Genomic DNA, 24,840 nt, shown 5'->3' with positions numbered 1-24,840 from the left:
TCAATTTTGGAGATAGGTAATTTGTCATCGTGACTTTTTTTGTTTGCCCACTCCCATTCAAATCTCCTCGAGTACTATCTTTGAAAAAAGGGTCAATGGAAGACTATCCCATGGGAAAATGATTCGATAAAGTTCAATAAAAATTTATCAAATTTGATCTTATTTGATCAAATTGGATGAAAAATTTGATCAAGTTTTGTAAAATTCTATCAATGTTTATAAAATTATATCTGATTAGATCCAGTGGATTTCAACTGTGAATGTAAAGTTTTCTATAATTTCATAAAAATTCATAAAAATTGATAAAGTTTTATGAAGTTTGATGAAATTTGATGAAATATACCTACACATGAAGTTTTATTCAATTTTATAAAAATTGGTAAAATTTGATAAAGTTTGATGTAGTAAACACACAAAGTTTTATTAAATTTTATAAAAATTGGTGAAAGTTGATAAAGTTTGATGAGGTTTGATGTAGTACAATACAAAACGTTTGATGTGATTTTATAAAGATTTGTAAAAGTTGATGAAGTAGTATAAAGTTTTATAGAGTTGGATATAACGTATTCTTGAAAGTTATATAAAACATGATATTGTTTGATCAACTTTTATAAAGCTATATCAAAATTGATCAAAGTATGCATCACTTAATAGTTAATTTGTTATACTTTTATTTTATCCAATTTTATAGAATTGCATAAAACTGGATGAAAGTTATGAACTTCTGTTTCACTGAAAAAAATTTCTGTTTGACAAGATATTCATCTTGATCAAGTTTGATTAAATTTAATCAAACTCTACTTACCTGATTTTATAAAATTTGATCAAACAATCTCAAAAATTTTCCAAGTCCAGACCCTGGGAAAGAGAATATAAATTTCAGGGGTTGAAACTGTTAAAAAATTGATTTTTGGTTTTTGGTTTCAGTTCAGTTTTCACCTTTTGATAATTGGTTTTTGGTTTTTGGGTTTGGTTACAGTTTTTTGCTACTTTTATTTGGTATTGGGTTTTTGGTTTCAGTTTTCAGGGTTTTTTTCCTGCCAATTATTGCATTATGCCGCCTAATTCTAGGTAGTATTAGTATATTATTAATTATTGTATTCATTTCTACTAGTCAATTTATTAATGCATAAAATGTCAAAACATCACACATATTTTGGCATTTCTGATGATTTAAATTTTGAATTTTTTATATTTGGTTTTTGGTCAAGTGGTTTTGATCAAATATTTTTCATTTTTGGTTTTGAGTTTTGCACAAAACAGATTTATAATTGGTTTTTCCTTCATTTTTGGTTTTGGGGTTTTTAACAGTTTCAACCCCTGATAAATTTTCTTAATACCTCTTCTCTCATGGAACAGGGTGGTATAGTGGTTGAGGTGTGGAAGGTCGAAGGTTCGAACCCCAGCAAAGCCAGTCATATTTTTTGAAAATTTTTTTTCGCTTTTTTGATGAAATTTGTTACACTACTTCACATTTTAGGTGCAAATTACATTTTAACGTTAATTAGACCATTTCCTACTAATTAAATATCATTTTTTAAAACAAAAGAATACAAGTTCGATAGAATTTTATCCAAGTAGGTACATCAAATTAAATGAGATTTGATAAAATTTTATAGGTACATTCTGGGACATAAAATTCCATAGAAAATTTTTCAATGTTTTTTTATAGAATTCATTTTCCATGGGATGTCTCAATCCCTCGAAAACATCTCGAAGTGACACGAAATTCTATAAACTTGAGAAAATAATGTTCTGTTCGAAAATAAAATACTCATAATTAATGTCAAGTTCAGGGTTAAAGTTGAGGTCGACCATGAACATAGTTTAACAGAATACCATTCCAGACAAATCATTTCTTTCAATATATAGCTATAGCTTATTCAACTGAGTCTCTACTTCAAGCCAACCCCCTCGTAACGCTCTCCAGGACCAGGAAAAAGCTCCCCTATTCTCCCAGTAGCGATTTTTTCCTCTCATCAACAGTTCACTGCTAATAATATTTTACAGATTTGTTCGTCTATACTCATTTTTTACTCAATTCAATTAACAATCTAATTGCAGAGCTGTTGTTGTGTTTAAAAAAATTACACGTTTTGATGGGAAAAACATCGTGAAAATACCAATCATAAAATTACTAGGTAGTATACTTTCCTATAGTACTCTACGTACATTATATTTATGCATTATTTTTTTTTTTTAGGAAAATTGAATAAAAATCTAATAAATCATAAACCTTGAAACGGTTCTTAAAACGAACCACTTATCGCGAATTTGGCATCAGTCAGAACTGACACCACATGCCACAACATTAGTTAGGTATAGTGCTACGTTGGTAGGTAGGTATTTATTACGGAAATACTTACGAGATGAAATGGTCATATAGGTACTTTGTATAACCAGTCGAGTATGGTATATTGTAGACTTGTAGAGTTTGTGCGGTAAAAGACGATCAGCCTTATTACCAGATAAGGGTACATGTGATACTGAAAGAATATACATCAATCAAGCTGCATAATTGGTAAAGCACGTGTCTCTGGTTTAGAATACCGAATACTTATACCGTACCAATGTACAGTTTTTACTTTCAATCGAGACGAGAAACGGTTCATCGATATAAACGATCCGTACATCGATTACGTTAAAAGTGATGTAGTCGGCCAAATGGCCTATTAAAAGTAAAAGCCGAATTTCTCGTTGCGAAAAAATAATACGTACGATATGGTATGGTTTCGATCGTAAGTACATATCTAAGGTGCGAGCTGACAAGGAGTGAGTAGGTAATAAGAGGTAAATGTATGGGGATCTATAGATAATGTACAATGATGACGTTAATTACGATATATAGATTTTTCTCTTTGGTAAGAGCAATTAACAAAGTAAATATGATTAGCTTTTATGGCGCATTAGCGTTTAAAGTGAGTATTATTTATGGGCATTGTACGAACAGGTCGGTTGTCGGCTGTCGACTGTTGACTATATCGTGGTGGAGGCGGCTCAAAAGGTAAACAATGCTGTACCGTTGGGCAAAAAGTAGGTATATTCCATTCGAGTTAGATGAGAGACAATGTGGACGTGTGGTTGGTTTCCTCCCTGAAAGTTTAATCATTCTTGTCACGTAGAGTTTCGCTATCGGCGGCGAACCTAGGAGTATTCGCGAGCTTCCAGTCTGTGAGATCAGGAAATTCCTTTAGGAAGCTCGTGTGACGTCATCGAAATATGCATAAAGAATAAGCTAGGTATACGTTACTTATCTGGGTATATAACTCGAACACGTAAGTGAGTGTATGTGCTACAGGTTTTGATTGCAGGTATTTCATGACTTGGATTTGATGCTCAAATTAGGTAGGTAGGAAGGTACCTATTTCCATGTGCGAATATGTTGTACAGTATGGTAGGTCTAGGTACCTATAGTTTTTATATATGTAGATAAAGATATGCTTTATATTTTAGATAAATAACACTGTGTACGAAGAGGATGTGCATGCGTACATCGAGATTCCATTCTTGTGATGAAATCTAAGAGTGAAATCATGTTTTCATGTGCAGAACAGACGGACGAGAAAAGATATGATAAGCTAGGTATCTGTTTCGATATCCTGTCCACCATTCATATATCTTTATTGTAACAAATTGCTCCTTATCGCTGCATATGTATAAAAAAAAAACAAATACATGGAGAGAATTTCCGTTTGCCACAATATCCTCTCATTTTGTTATGAGTTCGTCGACACATCGATAAACTAATGCACTCGTAAAATGAAATTTTTGCAGCAAGATGTTATATGTATGCAGCCTATGCAGGACCATCGAAAGGAGGGCATAGGGGGCAGTTTGCCCCGAAACACACATTTTCGAAACAATTTTGCTTTCTTTTTCTTTTACAAAATTGAAATTTCTAAAAAAAATATTACATAATTTGCGACCCCCCCCCCCCTTCCTCAACAACACATAAATTTAGGTAAATTTTCATGCCCTGATCACAATTCCATCTGCCCCGACTGAAAAAAATCCTGGCTACGGGCCTGTTAGGTAAGTGTACAACAAAGAAAAACGAAACATTATTCGATTATTGGACTTTGGAGAATCCATCAATGAGAATTGAACATGGTTCTTAAAAAAAAAAAAATCGTTCCTTGAAGAATGAATCACTGATAAATTAAATTAGGTGAAGATTAATGCCACAATGAATTGATGATGAAACTCATGACTCAATTACGAATAGATAAAAATGTACGAGTAAATAATAAATAACTAGGTACAGAAAAAAAATAACTTCATTCATTGAGACAGTCTCCAATTTGAATGAAACCAAGCTAGATCGAAAGAGCATGTAATGAAACTTCTGTAACTACAATTTTAGGTGCTACCTAAAGTTATTATTTTGATTTTTGAAGAATTTTTTAAAAATTTAACAAAACTGTTTTATATGTATCTATAATAATTTTTAAATTTTTTGGTTTGATTTTTTTTTAAATCATACTTTTATTCAACACTCACCCCTCCATTTCGAAAACTAGGTATCTATTACTTAAGTAGGTAATTCTGGTACCTCCAGGGCGTTTTCGATTTTCTCCAGAAATTTTAAATTACTCTACGTAGAATGGCTCAAAAGTTGTGAAAATGTTTAATTCGATGAAGTGTTTACTTTACGAATGAAGGAATAAAGTCGTTTCATTCTTCAGTTAATAGATAGGTACTTGAAAAATGGAGAGTAGAGACAAAAATACTTACTTCAAAATTTTTCCCGGGAATCTATTCTTTGAGAGGTGAGGAGGGAGAAATCTGAGGCTGTTGGTTATTAATTTCTTCTCAGAAATTTGACCTTTAAATTCAGAATGTTTATTCGGTAAGTTGACTGCGGGTCATTCCATGTCAATTCGACCCAAAAAAGGCAATTTTGAAAGTCATGTCTTTCGATTTCGCTCAATTTTTTTTTACAATATCTACCAACCCAGTAAGTGAGAAACCCGCAATCAGTTTGGTCCCACCCCCCTCAGGGGCCGGGTGGGAGGCTTCCATTATTTTCACATTGTCTCGAGGTACTCAACTTCAGCAGCGCATTCCTCCGAAGCTATGATACATTGATCAAAACTGATTTCACAGTTCAAAACGAGCATTGAATTTTGAATTTTTTAAGCATTTTGAAATATGCAAAAGTTGAAAGTTGAACTTTCAAATTGAAAGTTCAAATTTCAAAACGGCGCTGTAAGTGGGAGCTATCATTTAAAAATCTTAAAAAATTTCCATCGATGTACCTTTTGATGTTTTTTTGAATTATTATATTTTCAAGATGGGATCTCTCAATTGAGGGGGAGTACCCTCACCGCCAATTTTGGGTAAAACTTTCAAAAAAAAACCCTGGGGCATGTGACATATTGAATTGTATGTTTTTGGTGACGTTGAACACGAATATGACGTCAGATTTTTGATTGGACCCCATACACGGCCCCCAGCACCTCCCCAAAGGGGGTAAAAGTCGAAAAAAATGATTTCATTCGTGTGGCATATGAAACAGCATGTTTTTGATGACGCTGAATACGAATATGGCGTCAGATTTTGAATTGGACCCCATCTACGGCCCCCAGCACCTCCCCAAAGGGATAAAAGTCAAAAAAATGGTTTCATTCGTGTGACACATGAAATAGTATGTTTTCGATATCGCTGAACACGAATATAACCTTAGATTTTTAAATTGCCTCATCCATGGCCCCCAGAACCTCCCCAAGTAGGTAAAAGTCCAAAAATTTCATATGTCACACGAATGAAATCATTTTTTTTGACTTTTACTCCCTTTGGGGAGGTGCTGGGGGCCGTGGATGGGGTCCAATTCAAAATCTGATGTCATATTCGTATTTAGCGTCACCAAAAACATACTATGTCATGTGTCACACGAATGTAATCATTTTTTCGACTTTTACCCCCTTTGGGGAGGTGCTGGGGGCCGTGTATGGGGTCCAATCAAAAATCTGACGTCATATTCGTGTTCAACGTCACCAAAAACATACAATTCAATATGTCACATGCCCCAGGTTTTTTTTTTGAAAGTTTTACCCAAAATTGGCGGTGAGGGTACTCCCCCTCAATTGAATTTAGAAATCCCATCTTGAAAATATAATAACTCAAAAAAGCATAAAAAGGTACATCGATGGAAATTTTTTTTGATTTTTAAATGGTAGCTCCCACTTACAGCGCTATTTTGAAATTTGAACTTTCAATTTGAAAGTTCAACTTTCAACTTTTGCAAATTTCAAAATGCTTAAAAAATTCAAAATTTAATGCCCGTTTGAACTGTGAAATCAGTTTTGATCAATGTATCATAGCTTCGGAGGAATGCGCTGCTGAAGTTGAGTACCTCGAGACAATGTGAAAATAATGGAAGCCCCCCACCCGGCCCCTGAGCGGAGTGGGACCAAACTGATTGCGGGTTTCTCACTTACTGGATTGGTAGATATTGTAAACAAAATTTGAGCGAAATCGAAAGATATGACTCAAAAAGTGGGTTGAATTGACATGGAATAACCCTGCCCTGAAATGTCCTTCTCTCATGATTAGGTATTACCGACTTTGCCGTGAAACGGAAAGTCAAGGTATTGTATTTGTCATGATGGTTGAGGGTTTGGGTGGGGGTGGGTTTTCTTGACGAATTGAAGTGTGCTGATCACGATAAGACATATGGCGCAAAACGAGATAAGTTTATATAGATATATATTTATTTATTTATATATTTATATATCAATTTATGTATAAATTTGTGCCGGGCTGAACTCTAAAGCTCCGAACTTTAAGTCGAAACTGATGATGGCAAAATATTCCTTTGATACTGAACTTGAGAAATTTTTAATTTGGTGGAAATCGATTCAGCCGTTTACGAGATATGAACGTTTAAGTGTGTTTCAACGTTGTGGATAAGCAGAAATTTGTGTAAACCCTTATATCTCGCAAACGGCTCACCCCCAACAAACAGATGGGGTGGTTAGGGTGTGTAGGTTGCAGATTGGTGCGCCGGAGGTCGGGAGTTCGAATCCCGCGTGAGTCAAGAGGAGTAAATTTTTTGTTGATTTTTTTTTGTTAATTTTTTTGTTAATTTTATCCGTCCAAAATTTTTTTGCCATAAAAAATCAAAATTTTTCAAAAGTTTCTAGTGTAATTTTTGTTTCAACAAAAAACATCAAGTTTTTGGTAAATAGCCAGTAAATTTTGATAATTTTTTTTTTTTGGTGAATTAATAGTAATTTTTAGTAAATAAAATGATTAGTTATTTTTGGTGAATTGCTCGTAATTAAAGTTGGTCGAAAATTTTGGTAAATTGCTTGGGTAATTTTTGTTTTGGTAAATTGGTAAAGTTTGGTAAATTGGTAAAAACCTTTGGCAGTAAATTACTGGGGTAATTAAAAAAAATTCGGTAAAAAATTGGTAAATTAGTGAGGAAATGTCTGGTAAATTACTGAGGTGAATGTTGGTAAATTGCTGGGGTAATTTTTGGTAAATTGGAAAATTGGTAAATTAGTGGGTAATGTCTGGTAAATTACTGAGGTAAATGTTAGTAAATTGCTGAGGTAATTTTTGGTAAATTTGTAAATGATGGTAAATTGGTAAATTTTGGTAAGTTGGTAAATTTTGGTAAATTGGTAAAATTTGGTAAATTTTGGTAAATTGATAAATTTCGGTAAATTGATAAATTTCAGTAAATTGGTAAATTTCGGTAAATTGATAAATTTTGGTAAATCGGTAAATTTTGGTAATTTTTGGTAAATTGGCAAATTTTGGTAAATAGCTAAATTTTGGTAAACAGCTAAATTTTGGTAAACCCGTAAATTTTGGTAAATTGGTAAATTTTAGTATTTGTTTTGTAAATTAGAAATTACACGCCTCAAATTGTTTATAAAACCAATTGTTTAATTGTTTGTTTATTTTCCTGTATAACAGAGCAAAGTCGGTTAATCTTGCCTACTGCGCAAGATGTTTTTTTTATTTGGCGCAATTTTTTTTAAATTATTATTCATAGAATTTTCACAAAAAAAAAATTGAAGATCGTCAAGGTGGAAAATGAACATTTATGTAGATGCTCAAAATTTGCTAAATCAATCAACAAAAAAGCGAAAATTGGGGTAAATTTCATTCGTTAAAACTATAAGCCCAGTGGTCCCTAAAGTGAGAAATGCTTTCAAAACAAGCAGGTTTCACATCTCAAAAAATGCTGAAAATTGGCTTAAAGGTGGGCGATACATCTTTTTTGTGCCGGTTCAAATCTAAAATTTTGTCCAATGATTGTTTTTGAAACAAAAAATTGAAAAATAATTTTTCTTGTGCCTGTGAAGGAAAAAATTCTGAATCCTTCCGAGTCGGATGGTGATAATAATCGTTTTGGAGCCTCCAACGGATTTGTTTCAGAAATATTTGCTGGGAGAAATTTTTGTTTTGAGCCGACCTAAAAAGGTTTTGAAAATATGTACGTTCCTTGATCGATCGAAATGGTCGCAAAGGTAGTAAATCCAATTTTCCACCCTCAAGTAGGCAGAATTTTTTCCCAAAACTGAGGAATTTAAAAATCTGCTCGAAGCTCCAGCAAGGTTCAAAACTCTCTCCAATCGACTCTCGAGAGATTGAAAATGAGGTACAAACAGAATTTCAGCTTTTTTGGTCAATTTGGCAACATTTTAAAATTTTGATTCACTTTTGGCTCGAATTTGAATTTTTAAAAATTCGTCAAAAATCGAAAAATGGATTTCAGAACTTGAAATTTCGACAGTTGGTGTATTTTGGAGTCCTCTATCGACTCATCTTTGTTCGGTTGAAAAACTTTTGATCTCGTTGGAATAAGTACACCAATTTCCTTTTCGTAGGGGCTGAAAAAATCAGCTATGAGTAATTCTCCTGTTTTAATTTGGAATTTTTGAAAGTTATTTCCTCCTCCGAAAATGTAATCTTATTTATAGATGGATTTATTCATTAATTCACTTTTGCCCTTCATCGATCTTCGGAACATCTTGATTTGCACCCAAAACTTCACCAAAACAAATGAATTTCATTTTAACATCAAATTGTTTCCTAATAGGTAGTATTTTTTATTTCTACCTGATTAGTTACCTATAGATCGTTACATACTTACTTTACTTTAATATGCATAAAGGTTATTGCTACGCACATCTACTTACTTACGCATTTAGCTTGGAAAATAATTATAAAAAACTTGTCGCGTATTAACAGCTTTTACCTCCCGGAGTGATTGGATTTTTTTTTAGCTCATTCATCGCTACACGTATGCAATATTATTAAAGTGATAGTGACAGTTCTGTTCTTAGTAATTCTCCGGCGGAGAGTAAAATATTTATCATGCTAGTTTATTTTTTACTTTTCATCACTGACAAGCCGAATATTTTACCCCGGAGTAGAAATCTTTTTACAAACAAGGTACAGCAGTAAAAAGCTATACCGAAGAATGAAAGTTGGCATTCTCTCAACAATACTTTATGTCATTGAAAAAAAAGTTTAGAAGACTTGATTGCAACCCCTACCTTTCTATTTTTTTGAATGTTTGCATCCTTGGTGTCAATCTCACCCGATCAGACCTTGCTGAACACAAAATAAAAGTATAGGCAGGTTATCAGTTTTAGGATCCGATGTCGAAAATTAGTTTGAGTTGTGAACAGATATTTTTACATGTAAAACTCTCAAGAATAAAAAAACCACTCGTGACATTTGATGCTGCACAATTTTTTTTTTTTTTGGTTTGATCCTCTGGTTGTTTTTTTTTTTGAAACCGAATTTTGAATTTATTTTAAAAATTGATTCAATTTTTTACATTGCTAAAAGAGTGTGATTCAAAATATTCCCTGAATGAAGTGATTTTACTATTCAGCAGATTAATCTTAATCTTGAAGGAATGGTTGATATTTACTCAATTGAATTAGAACGTTTGAAAAAAAAAAAAGTGAATTAACAGGAGCATGATGATAAGTAAGCTCGTTTTCACGATAGAAATTGCAAGCAAAGTAAAATGAAAATACGAGTAAGTAAGTAGGTATGTGACCATATTTGAATAATCGCTGATAAGAAAATTTAGTAATAATTTCAATTAGCAAAGAAATACTCGAACAAGTCTATAGGTAGGTAAGGTAGGTATTAGTCGTAAGTATTGTACTATGTTATAATCGACTGAATAGTAAATTCAATGCCTACGGTCTAGGAATCAATACGATTTATTTCAAACTAAACCATAAATAGGTACCTAGAGACTTACAGCATATGAACCAATGAGTGTAGATAATCATAAAATTTAACGACAAATCAACATTCAAGCTACCTACTTGGTTACATTGCAATTGGTGATAAAGTGGTACCTAAATGAGTATAATTTTAGCGATAGTAAAATTTTACACCTTTTAGTTCAAACTAGGAATAAGAGTAGGCTTATTTACGAAGCTTTTTTTGCTATATATTTTAAAATTAGTTAGGTACACTCAAAAGAAAAAAATACATCCAGGAATAAAACATCAAAATGTATACGCTCGTTGACGTACGTAGGCAGAAACACTGTCAGTTACTAGTAAATTAATAACTTAAAATCAACCCTTGTAGTATAAGCTCAACGAAGAGTTGAAATATTTCATTTGTACAGCATTTCGTACTTAACGTAATAAAATTAATTTCCATCCTATTAATGTAATAATTATAAACGTAAAGGCGTGGTCGAGACATATCAAGTGTATTGCTTGACTTAATTAAAATGGTCAACTCGACGATAAAATTTATTCAGTAGCATTTTCATATACTAGCTGCTGAACTGCGACATCTTCGTCGTCGTCGAATTTAATTACACGCAAAATTAATACATTGGCATCCTAAAATCAGTCATCATCGTCAGTCAGCTGTCCAGTGCGTACTTGATGCTGATTAAAATGAAAAATTAAATCATTCATACGATGATATGAGTACCTACTCGTAAATACCTACTACCTACATATAATAATGGTAATATCTATCGGAAGGCTGTTTGATATTAGTCTAATGCCCTATTGCGTGATTATATTTTCACAGAATTAGCTAGGTACCGACAAAATGCGACTTAATTAGCAGATTTTTAGTGTTTGTAAACGCTAATGTACGTAGACGAACGTGTACTTTCCTAAATACCTATACGGTAGGAGCCGGCTATAGTGGAGAAAATAATATAAACAAAGTACAAAGTAGCAGTAGGTTCGTACTAAAATCTCGCTGTTTGCGGAAATTTTCAATTCTTAATTGGCAATTTAACACAAAATTATTTCGATTTTGTAATATAAAATCGGTAAAAATAATATTTTTAATGGAATATAGAAAAGTTTATCAAGGCTAGATAATCGAATACATCATATTATGATGATTTGTATTTCAAGGTAAATGAAAATAATTAATAATGTACATACAAACTCTTATAACAAAATGTAGGTCTGCGGTGCTTTTGAAATATTTCCCTACATTTGTACTATTATATAAGTAAATACAACTAATACAAGTTGTACATATCTATTTGGAAACTTAAATTCAACGCAGAAAAGGGTCAACAATAAAGTAGGAAGAGTATAAAGAAACAGTTTAAATGATTTTATTAAAGTAATTACTTCTTAGAACCCATTAATATTCTTCTTCGCGTAATATTTCAACTTGTACGTACATACTTTGAAATCTTACAGTTACTCGACTCCCTCAATCATCACTCAATTGCTCATTAAATCTGATTAGATACATTGAAAAGAAAAAAAAACTTAAAAATTGAATTTTTGACTCTATAAGTAGTCTTCATTTCAAAGAGGAAAAAATAAAAAATAGGTTATAGGTAATTTTTTGATTTAAAAAAAAAAACAAAAATTAAAAATGGGTTCATCTTTAGGTGTATAGGTGTAGGGAAAATTATTTTTACTCTGAAAATATGTGAGGGCGCATACGAAAAGGGACCATACGACCAAAAAAAAAAAAAAAAAGTTCTCTGAAATTGTTGTAGGAACTCTTTAATGGGTTCCTACAACAATTTCAGAGAACTTTTTTTTTTGAGTCATTTGGACCCTTTTCGTATGCGCCCTCACATATGATCTTACCGAACAAAACTGTCAGTTTGGGTATTAAATTCCCATTCCGCCCCTTTAGCATCCCTTTTTGAAAGCTTATAATACACAAATCAGTGTTCTTTTGGTGTTTTATTATTGGTAAGTAGGTAAGTTTTTCAAGTAGGTAAATATCGAGAAAAACATATTTTTGAAGAAATTTTCATAAAAATGCGCAGTTGGCTATTTCAAACACTCAAAACGTTTGAAACAACGTTCAGAATCCTGTGATTTAAAAGTCGAAAAAAAACAGAGAATGTTTTTTTTAAATAATAAAAAAATCCACTTTGATTTCCCAATTAGATACTTACAAGGGGGGTGCCCCAGGTGACATTCGCCGATTTCAACGATTCTTGCATCATTGGATAGAGGACATCAAACACAGTCTAACCCCAAATTTTCAGCTGCTGAAGTTGATATTTCAGTCTTCCAGGATGATTTTTCGATTTTCACATTGCAATTATTTTGAAAAAGTCGAAAAATCGCCCTGGAATGCTGAAATATCAACTTCAGCAGCTGAAAATTTCACCACAGGCTAGTCTCATCATATGTACTGAAATGCCCAAATAATATGGAAGGTTTCGGTATGTGACCTGCGCCGACTATTTTTGGCCAATTTTTCAAAATTCCCCTGTGAAAATCGAAAAGTCGCCCTGGAAAGCTGAAATATCAACTTCAGCAGCTGAAAATTTCGTGGTAGACCATGTTCGATGTTCTCTATCCAATGGTGCAAGAATCATTGAAATTGGTGCATGTCACCTGGGGCACCTCCCTTGTTAGTAGGTAATGTTTGATTTGAAGTTTGTTTAAAAAAAAAAAAAAAAAAAAAAACTTTTTTAGAAGTGGAACAAAAAACAAAAAAACAATAAAAGCAATTCTTCAGAATTAAATGAATTGGAAGGAGAAACTTCTTCTTCATATTTTTTGATGAATTCTAATACTTTGATAGATATTTTTAGTTTTAAAGAACTCAATAATAATTAATCGAAGATCAAACCATTCAAAATCAAAATGACAAAAAAATGCGATAAAGCTTGATTTGAAATTTTTGATCTTTTCACCCTTATTGTAAGTAGATCAAAAATCCATTCTAAAAATGATCAAATTATTGTACATTTTTTTATTTTTAATGTTTAAACAGTGACGATTGTAAATCTGATATCGTTTTAGTTCCAGTTCCAGTTTTATTTCATGTATAAGTTTAAGTTCCAGTTTCAGTTTCAGTTCTATTTCTAGTTCTAATTTTCAGGTTCGAGTAATTTTTTTGGCTAATTTTTTTAACTTAGTTTAGGAGCCTATATTTTTGTTACATTTAGTTCTAGTTTAAGTTTTTACATCTCTGTGTTTGCATTTAAAACTCTCAGAAATTTAAAACTTTTTGGAAAAAGAAGATTTGAACCAAGAGAACCGTTTGTTTTGGGTTTTTATACATATGAAAAAAAGTTTTTTCGCCAACTTGAAAATTTATTTGAAATTGAGTTAGAAAGTGTAAAAACAAAAAAAAATTAAAAGTGATTGGATTTCGAATCTGAGACTGAGAAAAATTGATGCAAATGGTATTTTCAGTATTATATGTAGGATTAAATAGGCAAATGGGGCAAACATCATTTTTAAAAAAGTAACTTCAAAAAAAATTAACTTTTCATAATTTTTTTCAAAACTTAACTAAGTATTAATTATAGGATTTTAAAACAGATCAAGAGGATTTTAAACATATTGAGCCAGAAAGTGACATTTTTATACGAGTTTGTTTCAAGATTTACAGAAAAGGCTTTGGTGTACCCTCTCTTCTTTCTCCTCCCCCTCCTCCTTCTCGGAGTTTAATTAACGTAGTAAAAATTGGCAAGTCAAAATTAAAGTTCATTTTATAAGTACCAATTGTAAGTACTTAGGTAGTTTCAGGTTTTTATTTTCTTCATTTCCATATTGTCTCCATAACAAATCCTTCCAAAAAAAAAAATTAGCAAAGTCGGTTTTGTTCTTTTATTAGGTACATGCCAATGTCATGCTCGAAACACGTCCATTTCTCGTTTCTTTCTTCGCCCCACCATATTCAACTCCTCATTCTAGTATACCTGTATCCTCAATTTTCACCGGAAAAATTCCATAATTGAATTACCTACCCATCGAAAAAATAGCCTAAATTATTTTTTATTTTATTCGTTAACCTCCGAAATTTGAAATCTGCATTCTGTTTACGTTATAAAATAAAACTGCGAACGATAAAATGTGTAGAAAACTGCGGTTTAATTAATTTTACGTGTGGTTGAACTTATACATATGCTCGAATCGTTCTGGTTATTGATAGCTATGTAAACAACTAAATAAATACCTTGCAATTATACGTAGGTAGGTAAGTATTAGGTGCCTAGAAAGTATCCACCTATTTTTAACCAGTTAGGTATATATGTTTACTTTTTTTTTTAATTTCTATAGGAAGACATAAAATATAAGCAAAATATTGGACAATTTATCATTAATATAGGTAGTCATCAGTCATCATTTTCAACGAATTTTATACACATTATAAATTACGAAATTTCAAGACAATTGATAAAACATTGAATATAATTTTTATTCAACGAAAGAAAAGAAACACATTTATATTGAAATTATGTACTACGAAAATTTCAATTCACAGAACTGTATCATGACTTCTAAGCAGTTTGAAAAAGTATGCATACAGGGTGGTTCAAATTAAAGGTTCTAATGTGTACATATAGAAATTTTTTTTGAAAAGGTGAGCATTCTACATTTCGCTCGAAATACATGTCCTTATATAATCTCAGGTACAAAAACCTCAATGGAAAAAACTAACCACACATATTTCCTGATAAAAAAGAGTTATTATTATGAACAAATTGAAAACATCTTTGTATTTAACCATCAAAAAACAAGTTTTAACGATAATTTTAGAAATTTTGATTGAATTTTTTTCAATTTTTCCGAAAATTAATCGATTTTTGATAACAATGACAACTTTAAATAGTTTATATGTTAATTTCAGTTTAATGTAGGTACCCATTTTATGTGATTTTTGCTCAATTCCATTTCATTTCCATGACATTTGATCAATTTACCACAACTTTTAACAATCTTTTTGATATTTTAGACACTTTAGAAGAAATTCTGCTGAAATCTCGCCATGTTTCATCAATTTTTAGTTGGTAATTCTTGAATATTTTCGTGACACTTTAACTAATGATGCATTTTTTCAAGTTTTGCTGAATTTCAGTGAAATTTAATCAATTTGCAGTCATTCTTATGCTAATTTGGAGTAAAGAGCCGGAAAGAGTACAATTTTTGATAGTTTTCAAAAGAGCAGAGTGAGATGTAAAGAGCACCCTGTTGTAGATTTGAAGAGCTCTAAAAGAAAACTCTTTGAAAATCCATTTTCGGGAGAGTCAGAGTAGTATCGACTGTAATGTTTAATTTCAGTTTGTTTTCTTTTTCAAAAAATGGAATATTCAGAGTTTTTTCGACAAATTTTCCACCAGTACAATTTGAGGATGGATTTTTTTTCTAGTTGAGATTACTCAGATATTTATTTTCATTAGGTAGGTAGCAAAACTTGGAAACCCAAAGCTCTACAGCTCACGAACTTGTCAACAACTCTACCCAGACATACACCTCTCTAGTCTCTAAATACCTACAAAACATTTCTACAAATTACCTGAAAATATATCCTCAATGGTCGCCATGCTGATCAATCACTTCACCAATCACCGAACCAATTTCACTATAAAATCAAACGCATAACGCCGAAACACATCACTTGTAAATCTCGCGTTGAAAAAAATAACCAAATTACTTATTAATTCACTCGTCACCAAATTCAGCGAAAAAAATGCCCGAACACGTTCAAACTATTCGAACCAAGAATATAAGAGAAAAAAAACACTCGTCACGATAAAGATAGGGCCCTCCACGAGGATTCTGTCACACGAACTACGGTGAGAAATAATATAATTAGACGCTGACGATAGCGTAATACACGTTACACGTCTTTTACGCGCTCACCGCACATGGACTTCGGTTACATTCGGCTCGGATCGTAAAATAAAACCGTTGATCAACGTAATAGGTATAATGAGTTGATGGTACAAGGTACAAAATAAAACCTGTCTAAAAAGCCACACTTTCGCCTCGATTACGCAGCTTTTTGTGGACGGAAGTTTTCGCTGGCTGACTTCCTGAGAAGTGTCGGATTTTCCGGCCGTCTATTTTCTTCGATCGGGTCGAAATTTCAGATGGAAATTCGTGCGTAATGTATCGATGACGTTTTCGTTTCAAGGTTAAGGTGGTTTTTAAAAAAAAATAAGAATTTAGGTAAGTAATTGCAAGGTAGCTAAAGAGAGAGGGAGAGGAGGTGTACGTATGTTCCTGGATTTACCTATTTTTTGGATGAAAATTCTACGTAAGCAAATTATCACAAAGATGGGAAAATTATTACTACAACGTAACCGAACGTAGACCAATTTAGGGATCGTTTTTTATTTTCTATTTAAATTTCATTGTACCTATCCTTCTACAGAACATATTGAGCCTATTCGTACCATAATTTGTTCCACGTTTCGTTCTAAAAGTCCTATACTATGCATAGGAATGCAATGCATAATGACCACACATACGCCCAGAAATCGTTCGTAGAACCTCAGAAATACATTCGAATTGAGTAATAACACAACTACAAGCGATTATTAGCTTTTAAACGATCGCTAAATATTAATTATCGGTAATTGACTCTGCAGAACAGGTTTTTACATCGTCGTTACCGTTGATTTCAAAGCTATAGGTAGGTACATCCAATCCTCGTATTATAGATAGGAATCGACACAACAACAGTGTCATTTGAAATTTAATACTTGGCAATTTACACTCAAGTCCAAATCCCTACTTGACCATTCTATATGAGATCGAGTATAAGTATGAGAAAATCAACGTTCGAGTCTTCGCTCTAAACCAAAAAGCGAACCAGAGAAAGTGAAAGCACGTGCATAAATCTAGCGAATATTAACGTTAAACATTATTAAAAACCACGCCTTTAGAATGCTGTATTATGATGTTGGAATACAACACGGTAAACTTCCAGAAGATTAGATAAAAACATTGGCATAATAATAATAAGTATAAAATCTCGAATGAAATAATTCACATTTAAATATAATTTATTTGACAGTAAAACACATTGAACATAGGTAAAAGGTAAACAAGTACACGTACAAAATAATCGAACAAATTTAGATAGGTAATAAGTTTATATTTTTAAGTATATTATAAAATTCACCAAGTTCTCAGATTTTGATTCCGATATAGTAAAAGTGAGCACTGGAAAATGATATGGAGATTGGAGATGTCCAATTTCACTTTTTAGATACCTGTTGATTTATTTAATTTAAAAATATTCTTTGAAAGTGTTTTGATCAGTCGCGAGTGATTTGATTTTTATTTTAATAAAACCGAGTAATTTAAATGAAGAAAAAGGCTTCCGTAATAATTAAAATATAGAAGAAATTATACCTGAATTAAAAAATAAATAACGTAAATGCACCAATAAACTCGAAAATGAAATAAAAACAACATTTGGCAAACGTTTTAAATGTAAAATATAACTTATAGGACAAGACAGCTGAAGGTAGAGGTACTATCTAGACTAGAAACGATTTGATAAATTAAAATTGCCAATTGCGAAAATATGATAAGTACGTATGTTATGTAGGTACTTAGGTAGGTAGGTCTACTTAGCGGAATGTCTTTTTTTTCAGAAAACGAAAAGCAAGGGAAGGACATCGTTGAAGGATGAAAAGAGTCAAAGAAAAATGAAAGTCATACATCGTGGATTTTTTTTCTCGTAATAAATCTTCAGAATTGAAATAATCTAACTGGTTTAAACGAAACCAAGCTAGATCGAAAGGACATGCCCCAAGACTTCTGTAACCAAAATTTCAGCTCCCAAAGTCCTTTCTTAGATTTTTGGCAAATTTTTGAAAATCGAAAAAAGTCAAAAAAAAAGTTTTTTTAAGACAATTTTCAAACTTTTTCGTGAAGTATGATTTTTATTGAACAAAATGAACCCGTGCGAGTAATTCCTTAAATTTAAACTGCCACACATTAACAATGGTTAATTTTGGGTCTTGGACCATTCTGAAGACTTTGAAAAATGTAAAAATTATTTCTCAAAAAACTGATCGAACATTTTCGAAACAATAAAAAAAACGCATTGACATTTGAAAAAAAATCTGGAACAAATTATATTTAAATGATTGAAAAAACGACATATTTTTGTTTTATTTTAAAGATGAAAATTTTCAACAAAAACAATAATGAGAATAGTTGAAGTCATTAATTTTTTTTAGAACTCACAAAAAAATATTCAAAATATGAAAAATTATACCTTCAAAAATTCACTAACAATCATCCCAACTTTCAAATCAGTTCTAAAACATCTTTCTTTTAAGAAGCAAAAAAAATCGAAAATATTTTTTAATAATTTATGAAAATTGAAAAAAAAACTGGCATAATTAACTATAAACGATTGGGGCCGTTTCATAAAAGTATACCTATTTCGAAGATTAAATTATTAATGTTCCTCAAAAATACTGACAAAAAACTCTAATGAATCCAAAATTATCTCCTACCTACCTAGATAGTCGGGGAGCCCACTTAAGGATAAATTGCATCCCCCCGCCCCCCTTCGATCCACCGGGGCAACTTTTTTTTAAAAGGGGGAGTCTATAAGGAACATTTCTAGCCCTTGTACTCAAAAAAAAAAGTGGCCCTACTAACAAAATGGCGGCCATTTTGTAAGTAGGGCCACTTTTTTTTTTAGTACAAGGGCTAGAAATGTTCCTTAGGAGTTATGACTCCCCCTTTAAGAAAAAAGTTGCCCCGCAGGATCGACGGAGGGGGGGGCAATTTATCCTTAAGTGGGCTCCCCAACTAATATATATATAAGATACATTTAGGATTTGAACTGCATAAATTCAAAATTTTTCTAGAATTATGAGGGAAAAAATTAAAAAAGAATCAAAAAAACATTCTTAAAAACTAAAAGAAAATTTGAAGAAATGATTGTATTTTGTTGAAAAAAATAGATTATATCAAAAATGGGTCTCAAAACGCTATTATGGTAGGTAGTTGAAATATGTCAAACATAAAAGCCTAATCAAACCTTTTGAGATTTTATGATTTTTTTTTGGAAAATTTACCGTTGAAAAATACACTGTTTTCTTCTACTGAATGTGAGCTTCAAATTTGGACTCTCAAAATTACTCTTAGTATTTTTCAAACTGGCATTGGACCAAGACCTAATATTGACTCTGGAAAAGTGCTTTTGAAAAAATGTAGTCAAAAAAGGTGAAACGATATTTTTTCGTTGCAAATTTTTTTCAATACTTGGAATTTTAGTTTTTTTATTTATAAACCAAAAACTTCATACCATTAATTCAGAAAATTTTTCTTTTCAAACAAAATTATTCAATTCCATTTTTTGGATGGCAATGAAGGGGAGAAGAGGGAAAACGGATTTTCATTCACATTCCACCATTATTTTTCTGGAGTAATTTAAATGACAGAATAAGAAACCAAAATTGAGATTATTTCAACACAAAGTGTCAAATCTATGATCATCTATTGAAGACTATGAATGTGATCAAAATTTGACACTTTGCCTTAAATTCTGCCAAAAAATTTCAATTATTCACGAGTGAGTATGTTTGAATTTAAATTAATAAGTAGCTCAAAGAAATCTTTAATTTTCATAAATTAATAACGGGTTTCGATCTCGATCTCACGAATGATTTTTTTTTCAAAAAGATTCAACTCAGAAACGTTGAATTTTTGACTTAATACTTTTATTGTTTTTTTTTCTTCTTTCGTGTTTTTATTTTTATAAAATTCTATCAAAATATTCTGTTCAAAAATGATGAAAGAATTTTAGAACTTGTCACCCTCACTCGTTCATTTCACGTCAGCGTGTCTACGAATTTCGCGAGAATTCAATGATCCTATCTCGTAATATACAGATTCATCGAATTCTACAAATTATTTATTCATTTTACGAGATATTTTTTTTCACGTTCAGGGTCAATTCAGTTATACGGTGACAATAATAATTTACGAATTGCAGGATATTTATGATTTTCAACCAAGATCAATAAATGTAAGTAGACCTACGTGTTATGGGAGAATGACCTACAATATGGCAACTTGTAATTTACGAGCCTATTAATAAGGTAGGTAATTTACTAACATTAAAGACAGGTAGGTATTAATCTCTACACATAGATAGGTAAATACGTAATATAAAACTAGACGATTAAAACACAACGAGACATATAGAGGATAGGTGACTAAAAATAAACATCAAGGTACCTACGTAGATTTATATACCTAGGTAGGTACCTATTAAATAAAATTTCAAAATATTTAAAGATACATCATCATCGAATAGACAGATACTTTTTAGGTATGCTTAAGTTAACATTCACGAAAAACACAAATCTCAGATAGATACTCGTATAACACGTTGAATTTTTGATTTTATTCTAATAAAACTTATTCTATGCGTCATCGAGTAAGATTTTGGAATGTACTATGGCATTCTGTTTCTCACGCACTACAACTTAGAAATGGCTTCGAAATACTCGCTAAAGATAGCATTAAAAAAAATAATAAATGGAAAGATGATCGTATTTTTCTCACACTACTACGCAGCTTGATGCTTGAGTATGGCAAAGTGGACGCCAAACCGAAGACGAAAAAATAAAATGCAGAACTTGAATCATACATACGATACGAGAGAGACATAAACAGGTGTCATCGACACGTTGACTCAAGCCTACAATAGGGAAAAGAACAACTCTACAGGTAATACGTATAAAGAAAGGAGAAAGATTTAACCTAAATTTAGCTATTCATTGGGCTGATGGCGATGGCGCTGGCGACAATATACGTATGTATAAATTGCTAAAATTGAAATTGCGCTTTCTCACATTACGATAAAAAGTAACGGAAAATTAATATTAAAAATTCGATCGATTTTCAAATAGGTACGCGCGAGTAGGTATGGAATATAAGTGAAGTTACATTAAACGGTGGTTTCTTTCATTATCACGTTATCGTTACTCTGATTGATTACAGCGTATCTGTTGGAAACCGGTTCGTTGTCGTAATTCAAATCGAACGCGGGTCTTTGCCAAACATCATCGGATCTTCTGACCAAACCTGTACAATAATTCGAGAAAATTAATATACGTAATACGAATTTCTTTTACAAATTGTTATTTAGATATCCTGGAATTAAAAAAAAAAAAATAACAAATCGCCTTATCTGTTGGCCATTGGTTTGAGGAAGAATGCTTGATGTGTTTAGCATTTTTATTGCCACTTTGGAGAATTTTTTTGTACACTTACTTTGTGGTCTGCGTGACGTAGTTATATTCGGAGGAATGTCCAGTGCAGAAAAACAACACAACAGGCAAAAAATACGAATTCAAGCTGTGCAAAAAAAATCAAAACTAAAATTTATAATAAAATACGCTATGATAAAGCTCAAAGGAATCAATAGGCTACGTACCTGATGGCAGCAAATGCCCTTTGAAGAAATAATTGGGAAAGGGAAAGTACGTACGAGATGAGAATCGAGATGATGAAGTTTGAAAGGCAAAATGAAATACCCTTCACCCTTCAGCACTGTCTTTCTGTAAGATACCCCTCGGCTCAATATTATTAGATTCACTTGCTTAGATTAAAGGTTCGAGCTTTATAACATTTTTTGTGAAATAATTTTTTATGAAAATGGTGTCCAGAGGACTCATTATCAAAAAAAAAAAAAAAAATTAAATTAAATTAAAAAATAATTATGCAATTCTTATAAATTTGAAATCGAAGTCGGGAACCACTTATGCCCTTCTACGATTTGAACAGGGCTGCAATTTTTGGACAGAGCATGGTCTAAAACCCCCATAACCAAAATTTCAGCTGCCCAAATCAATTTTTCGATTTTTGGTGATTTTTTTGAAAATTCAAAATTGATTATTTCCAGCGATTTATGCTTTTTAAAATAATATCTCGTATTTCATCAAATAAAAATGACGAAAATTTGTCCTGAAACTAATATCAGCTCCCTCGAACCAAATTTCACCATTTTCAATAATCCTGGAGCCTCCAGAGTGATTTTCAAAATTTCTCCCGAGGCATGGAAATGAACTTGGACGACTAAAAATCGAGTTGTGGCTTAATCTTAACCTATTTAACAAGTTTATCAACAATTGATCCGATTTGCAGTCGAACACTTCGAACTGGAGAGTGTTTTTTTGACCAGCATAATGTGCCATTGATGACGATAGATAACTAAAATGCTGCTCAAAAACCATCTCGAATTGCCCATCTGGAAATCGGGCTACCTATATGTTAATAAACTCCTTGAATAGGTCGAGACTAAGCCATGGCTCGATTTTTAGGCGTCTAAATTAATTTATGGGTCATTCCACGTCAATTGGACCAAGAAGTGGTAGGTGGGTTCGGCGATTTTTTTGAAATTTCTCCTGTGGAAAGACCTTTTAAAGGGATGACCAATGGCGCAAATTGCAGCCCTCTAGCCCATTTTTAACGGCAGCCAGGGGGTGTCAAAGTTTTCAGTGAACCTAAAATATCATCCATTTCAGCAGTGGATTACTCGATAACCGCGATACCTACCAAAATGGAACTTTTTTCCATAGTTAGGGGTTTTGAAAAGCTTTTTGGTGATATCATGAAAATCAGTGTTGCCACTTTTTTTCGTACGAAAAATTAGCTCGAAAAGTTTCAAAACGTAGTTTTCACATCGTTCCGACTCTCAAAAATTCTGTAAAAAATATATTATGGACAACTGTTCATGCTGAACAACATATTAAAAAATTGGGATGGTAACTTGTCGCAAAATTGATTTTAAAAAAATGAAAGTTTGCGAAAAAATTCAATTTTTTGATTTAAAACATGAAAAAAAGTTTTGATTGGTAAAGTTGACCCATTTGACACCTATTTTTACGTACCTGTTGAAAAAGTTGAAAAACCCCTTTCACTCGATAGAATGAACTCCTCACAAAAAATCAAAATTCGAAAAAATTCAATTTTCAATTTCAAACATCAAAAAAAGTTTGAATTTATTCAGTTGTCTTATTTTGACCTCTTTCTGACGTATTAGGTACATGAAAAAGTTGATAAAAATTACACTCACAGCAAAAAAATGAAATTTGTTTATTTTTTGCATTTTTTCGAATTTTGATTTTTTGTGATGAGTCAATTTCACCGAGTGAAAGGGGTTTTTCAACTTTTTCAACAGATACGTAAAAATGGGGGTCAAATAGGTCAACTTCACCTATCAAAACTTTTTTTCATGTTTTAAATCGAAAAATCGCATTTTTTCGCAAACTTGAAATTTTTTAAAATCAACTTTGCAGCAAAACTTTCTGAGCTAATTTTTTGTACGAAAAAAAGTGGCAACACTGATTTTTATGATATCACCAAAAAGGCTTTCAAAACCCCTAACTATGGAAAACAGTTCCATTTTGGTAGGTATCGCGGTTATCGAGTAATCCACTGCTGAAATGGATGATATTTTAGGTTCACTGAAAACTTTGACACCCCCTGGCTGCCTTTAAAAATGGGCTAGAGGGCTGCGATTTGCGCCATTGGTCATCCCTTCGGTAGGTCTTTCCACGGGAAAAATTTCAAAAAAATCGCCGAACCCCCCCTACCACTTCTTGGTTTAATTGACGTGGAATGACCCTTATACGCCTTTTAGAAAAATTTTCAAAATTCTGGAGAAATTCAAAATCTTGCTGAGTGGCTTCAGAACCAAAATGACCGAAAATGGCAAAATTAAGATGGGGGGAAGAGTTTAGCAGATCCAGTCATTTGTACAAACTTCAAAAAATTCTCTAAGTGCATACTCGTACTAAACAATTTTATTTTTTCAATTTTTAATTTTAAAAAAAACACGGGTCTACCTGGAAATTGGATAAAAAGTAAACAACCCCTTCAACAAAGTCGAGACTAAGCCACAACTCGATTTTTAACCAAAAAAGTTTGATTTCCACGCCTCCTGGAAAAATTTAAAAATCCTGGAGAAATTCAAAAATCACGCTGGAGGCTCCGGAATGACCGCGGAAATAATGAAATTCGGTTCGGGGGAGCTTCTTGCTGAATAAATAGGTACGTATCTTAAAAGGATATAAATCGTTGAAAATGGTCAGTAAAATTTTTCAAAAATTCGCCCACAATCGAAAAATCAATTCGTGTGGCCGAAATTTTGGTCATTGGGGTTTCAAAGATCCTGATTCAAATTCAGGTCACTTGAAGAAGATTTTAGCTCCAGAGGTGTTTTTGGACAGGAGATATTGATTCTCAAAGAACAGGAATTTCGAAAGAATCGTGTTTTTTTCGCTCTACGTCTTACCAACCTGAATTGGGAAAAATGACCCTGTTTCAATAACTATCAAAATTCAAGACCACTTTTAGGATTTTACTGAATGGTTGAAACTTTGCAAATTGCTTATTTTTGGGTAAATTCGTGTATGGCAAAATATTGAAACAAATCATTTCTGAAAGTGGAGAAATATTTTGAAACGCAGTGATGATGCCAATTTTTTTATCATTACTGCCAATTTCAATCAATCGAGCAAAATAGCAAAAAACTGATGAAATTTTTTCGGTTTTTTAAAATTGGCAATTATGACTAAAAAATTAGTACCACTGCGTTTTAAAATATTTCTCC

General features: G+C 32.2%; 1 protein-coding gene across 1 annotated transcript in view; it reads right to left on the bottom strand.

The window, feature by feature from the left end:
• LOC135841129 (uncharacterized) overlaps positions 1-16,108 on the bottom strand; it is a 53,634-nt gene extending 37,526 nt beyond the window's left edge. Inside the window, exon 1 of the mRNA XM_065357946.1 lies at positions 15,757-16,108. Within this exon, the coding sequence (XP_065214018.1) occupies positions 15,757-15,784 (28 nt within the window). The 5' untranslated portion in view covers positions 15,785-16,108. The remainder of the gene's footprint in view (positions 1-15,756) is intronic.
• Positions 16,109-24,840: the final 8,732 nt, after the last annotated feature.

This window comes from Planococcus citri, chromosome 3, assembly GCF_950023065.1.
Source record: "Planococcus citri chromosome 3, ihPlaCitr1.1, whole genome shotgun sequence".
NCBI lineage: Eukaryota > Metazoa > Arthropoda > Insecta > Hemiptera > Pseudococcidae > Planococcus > Planococcus citri.
Note: the sequence above shows the minus strand (reverse complement) of the source record. Positions and strands in the feature narration are given on the sequence as shown.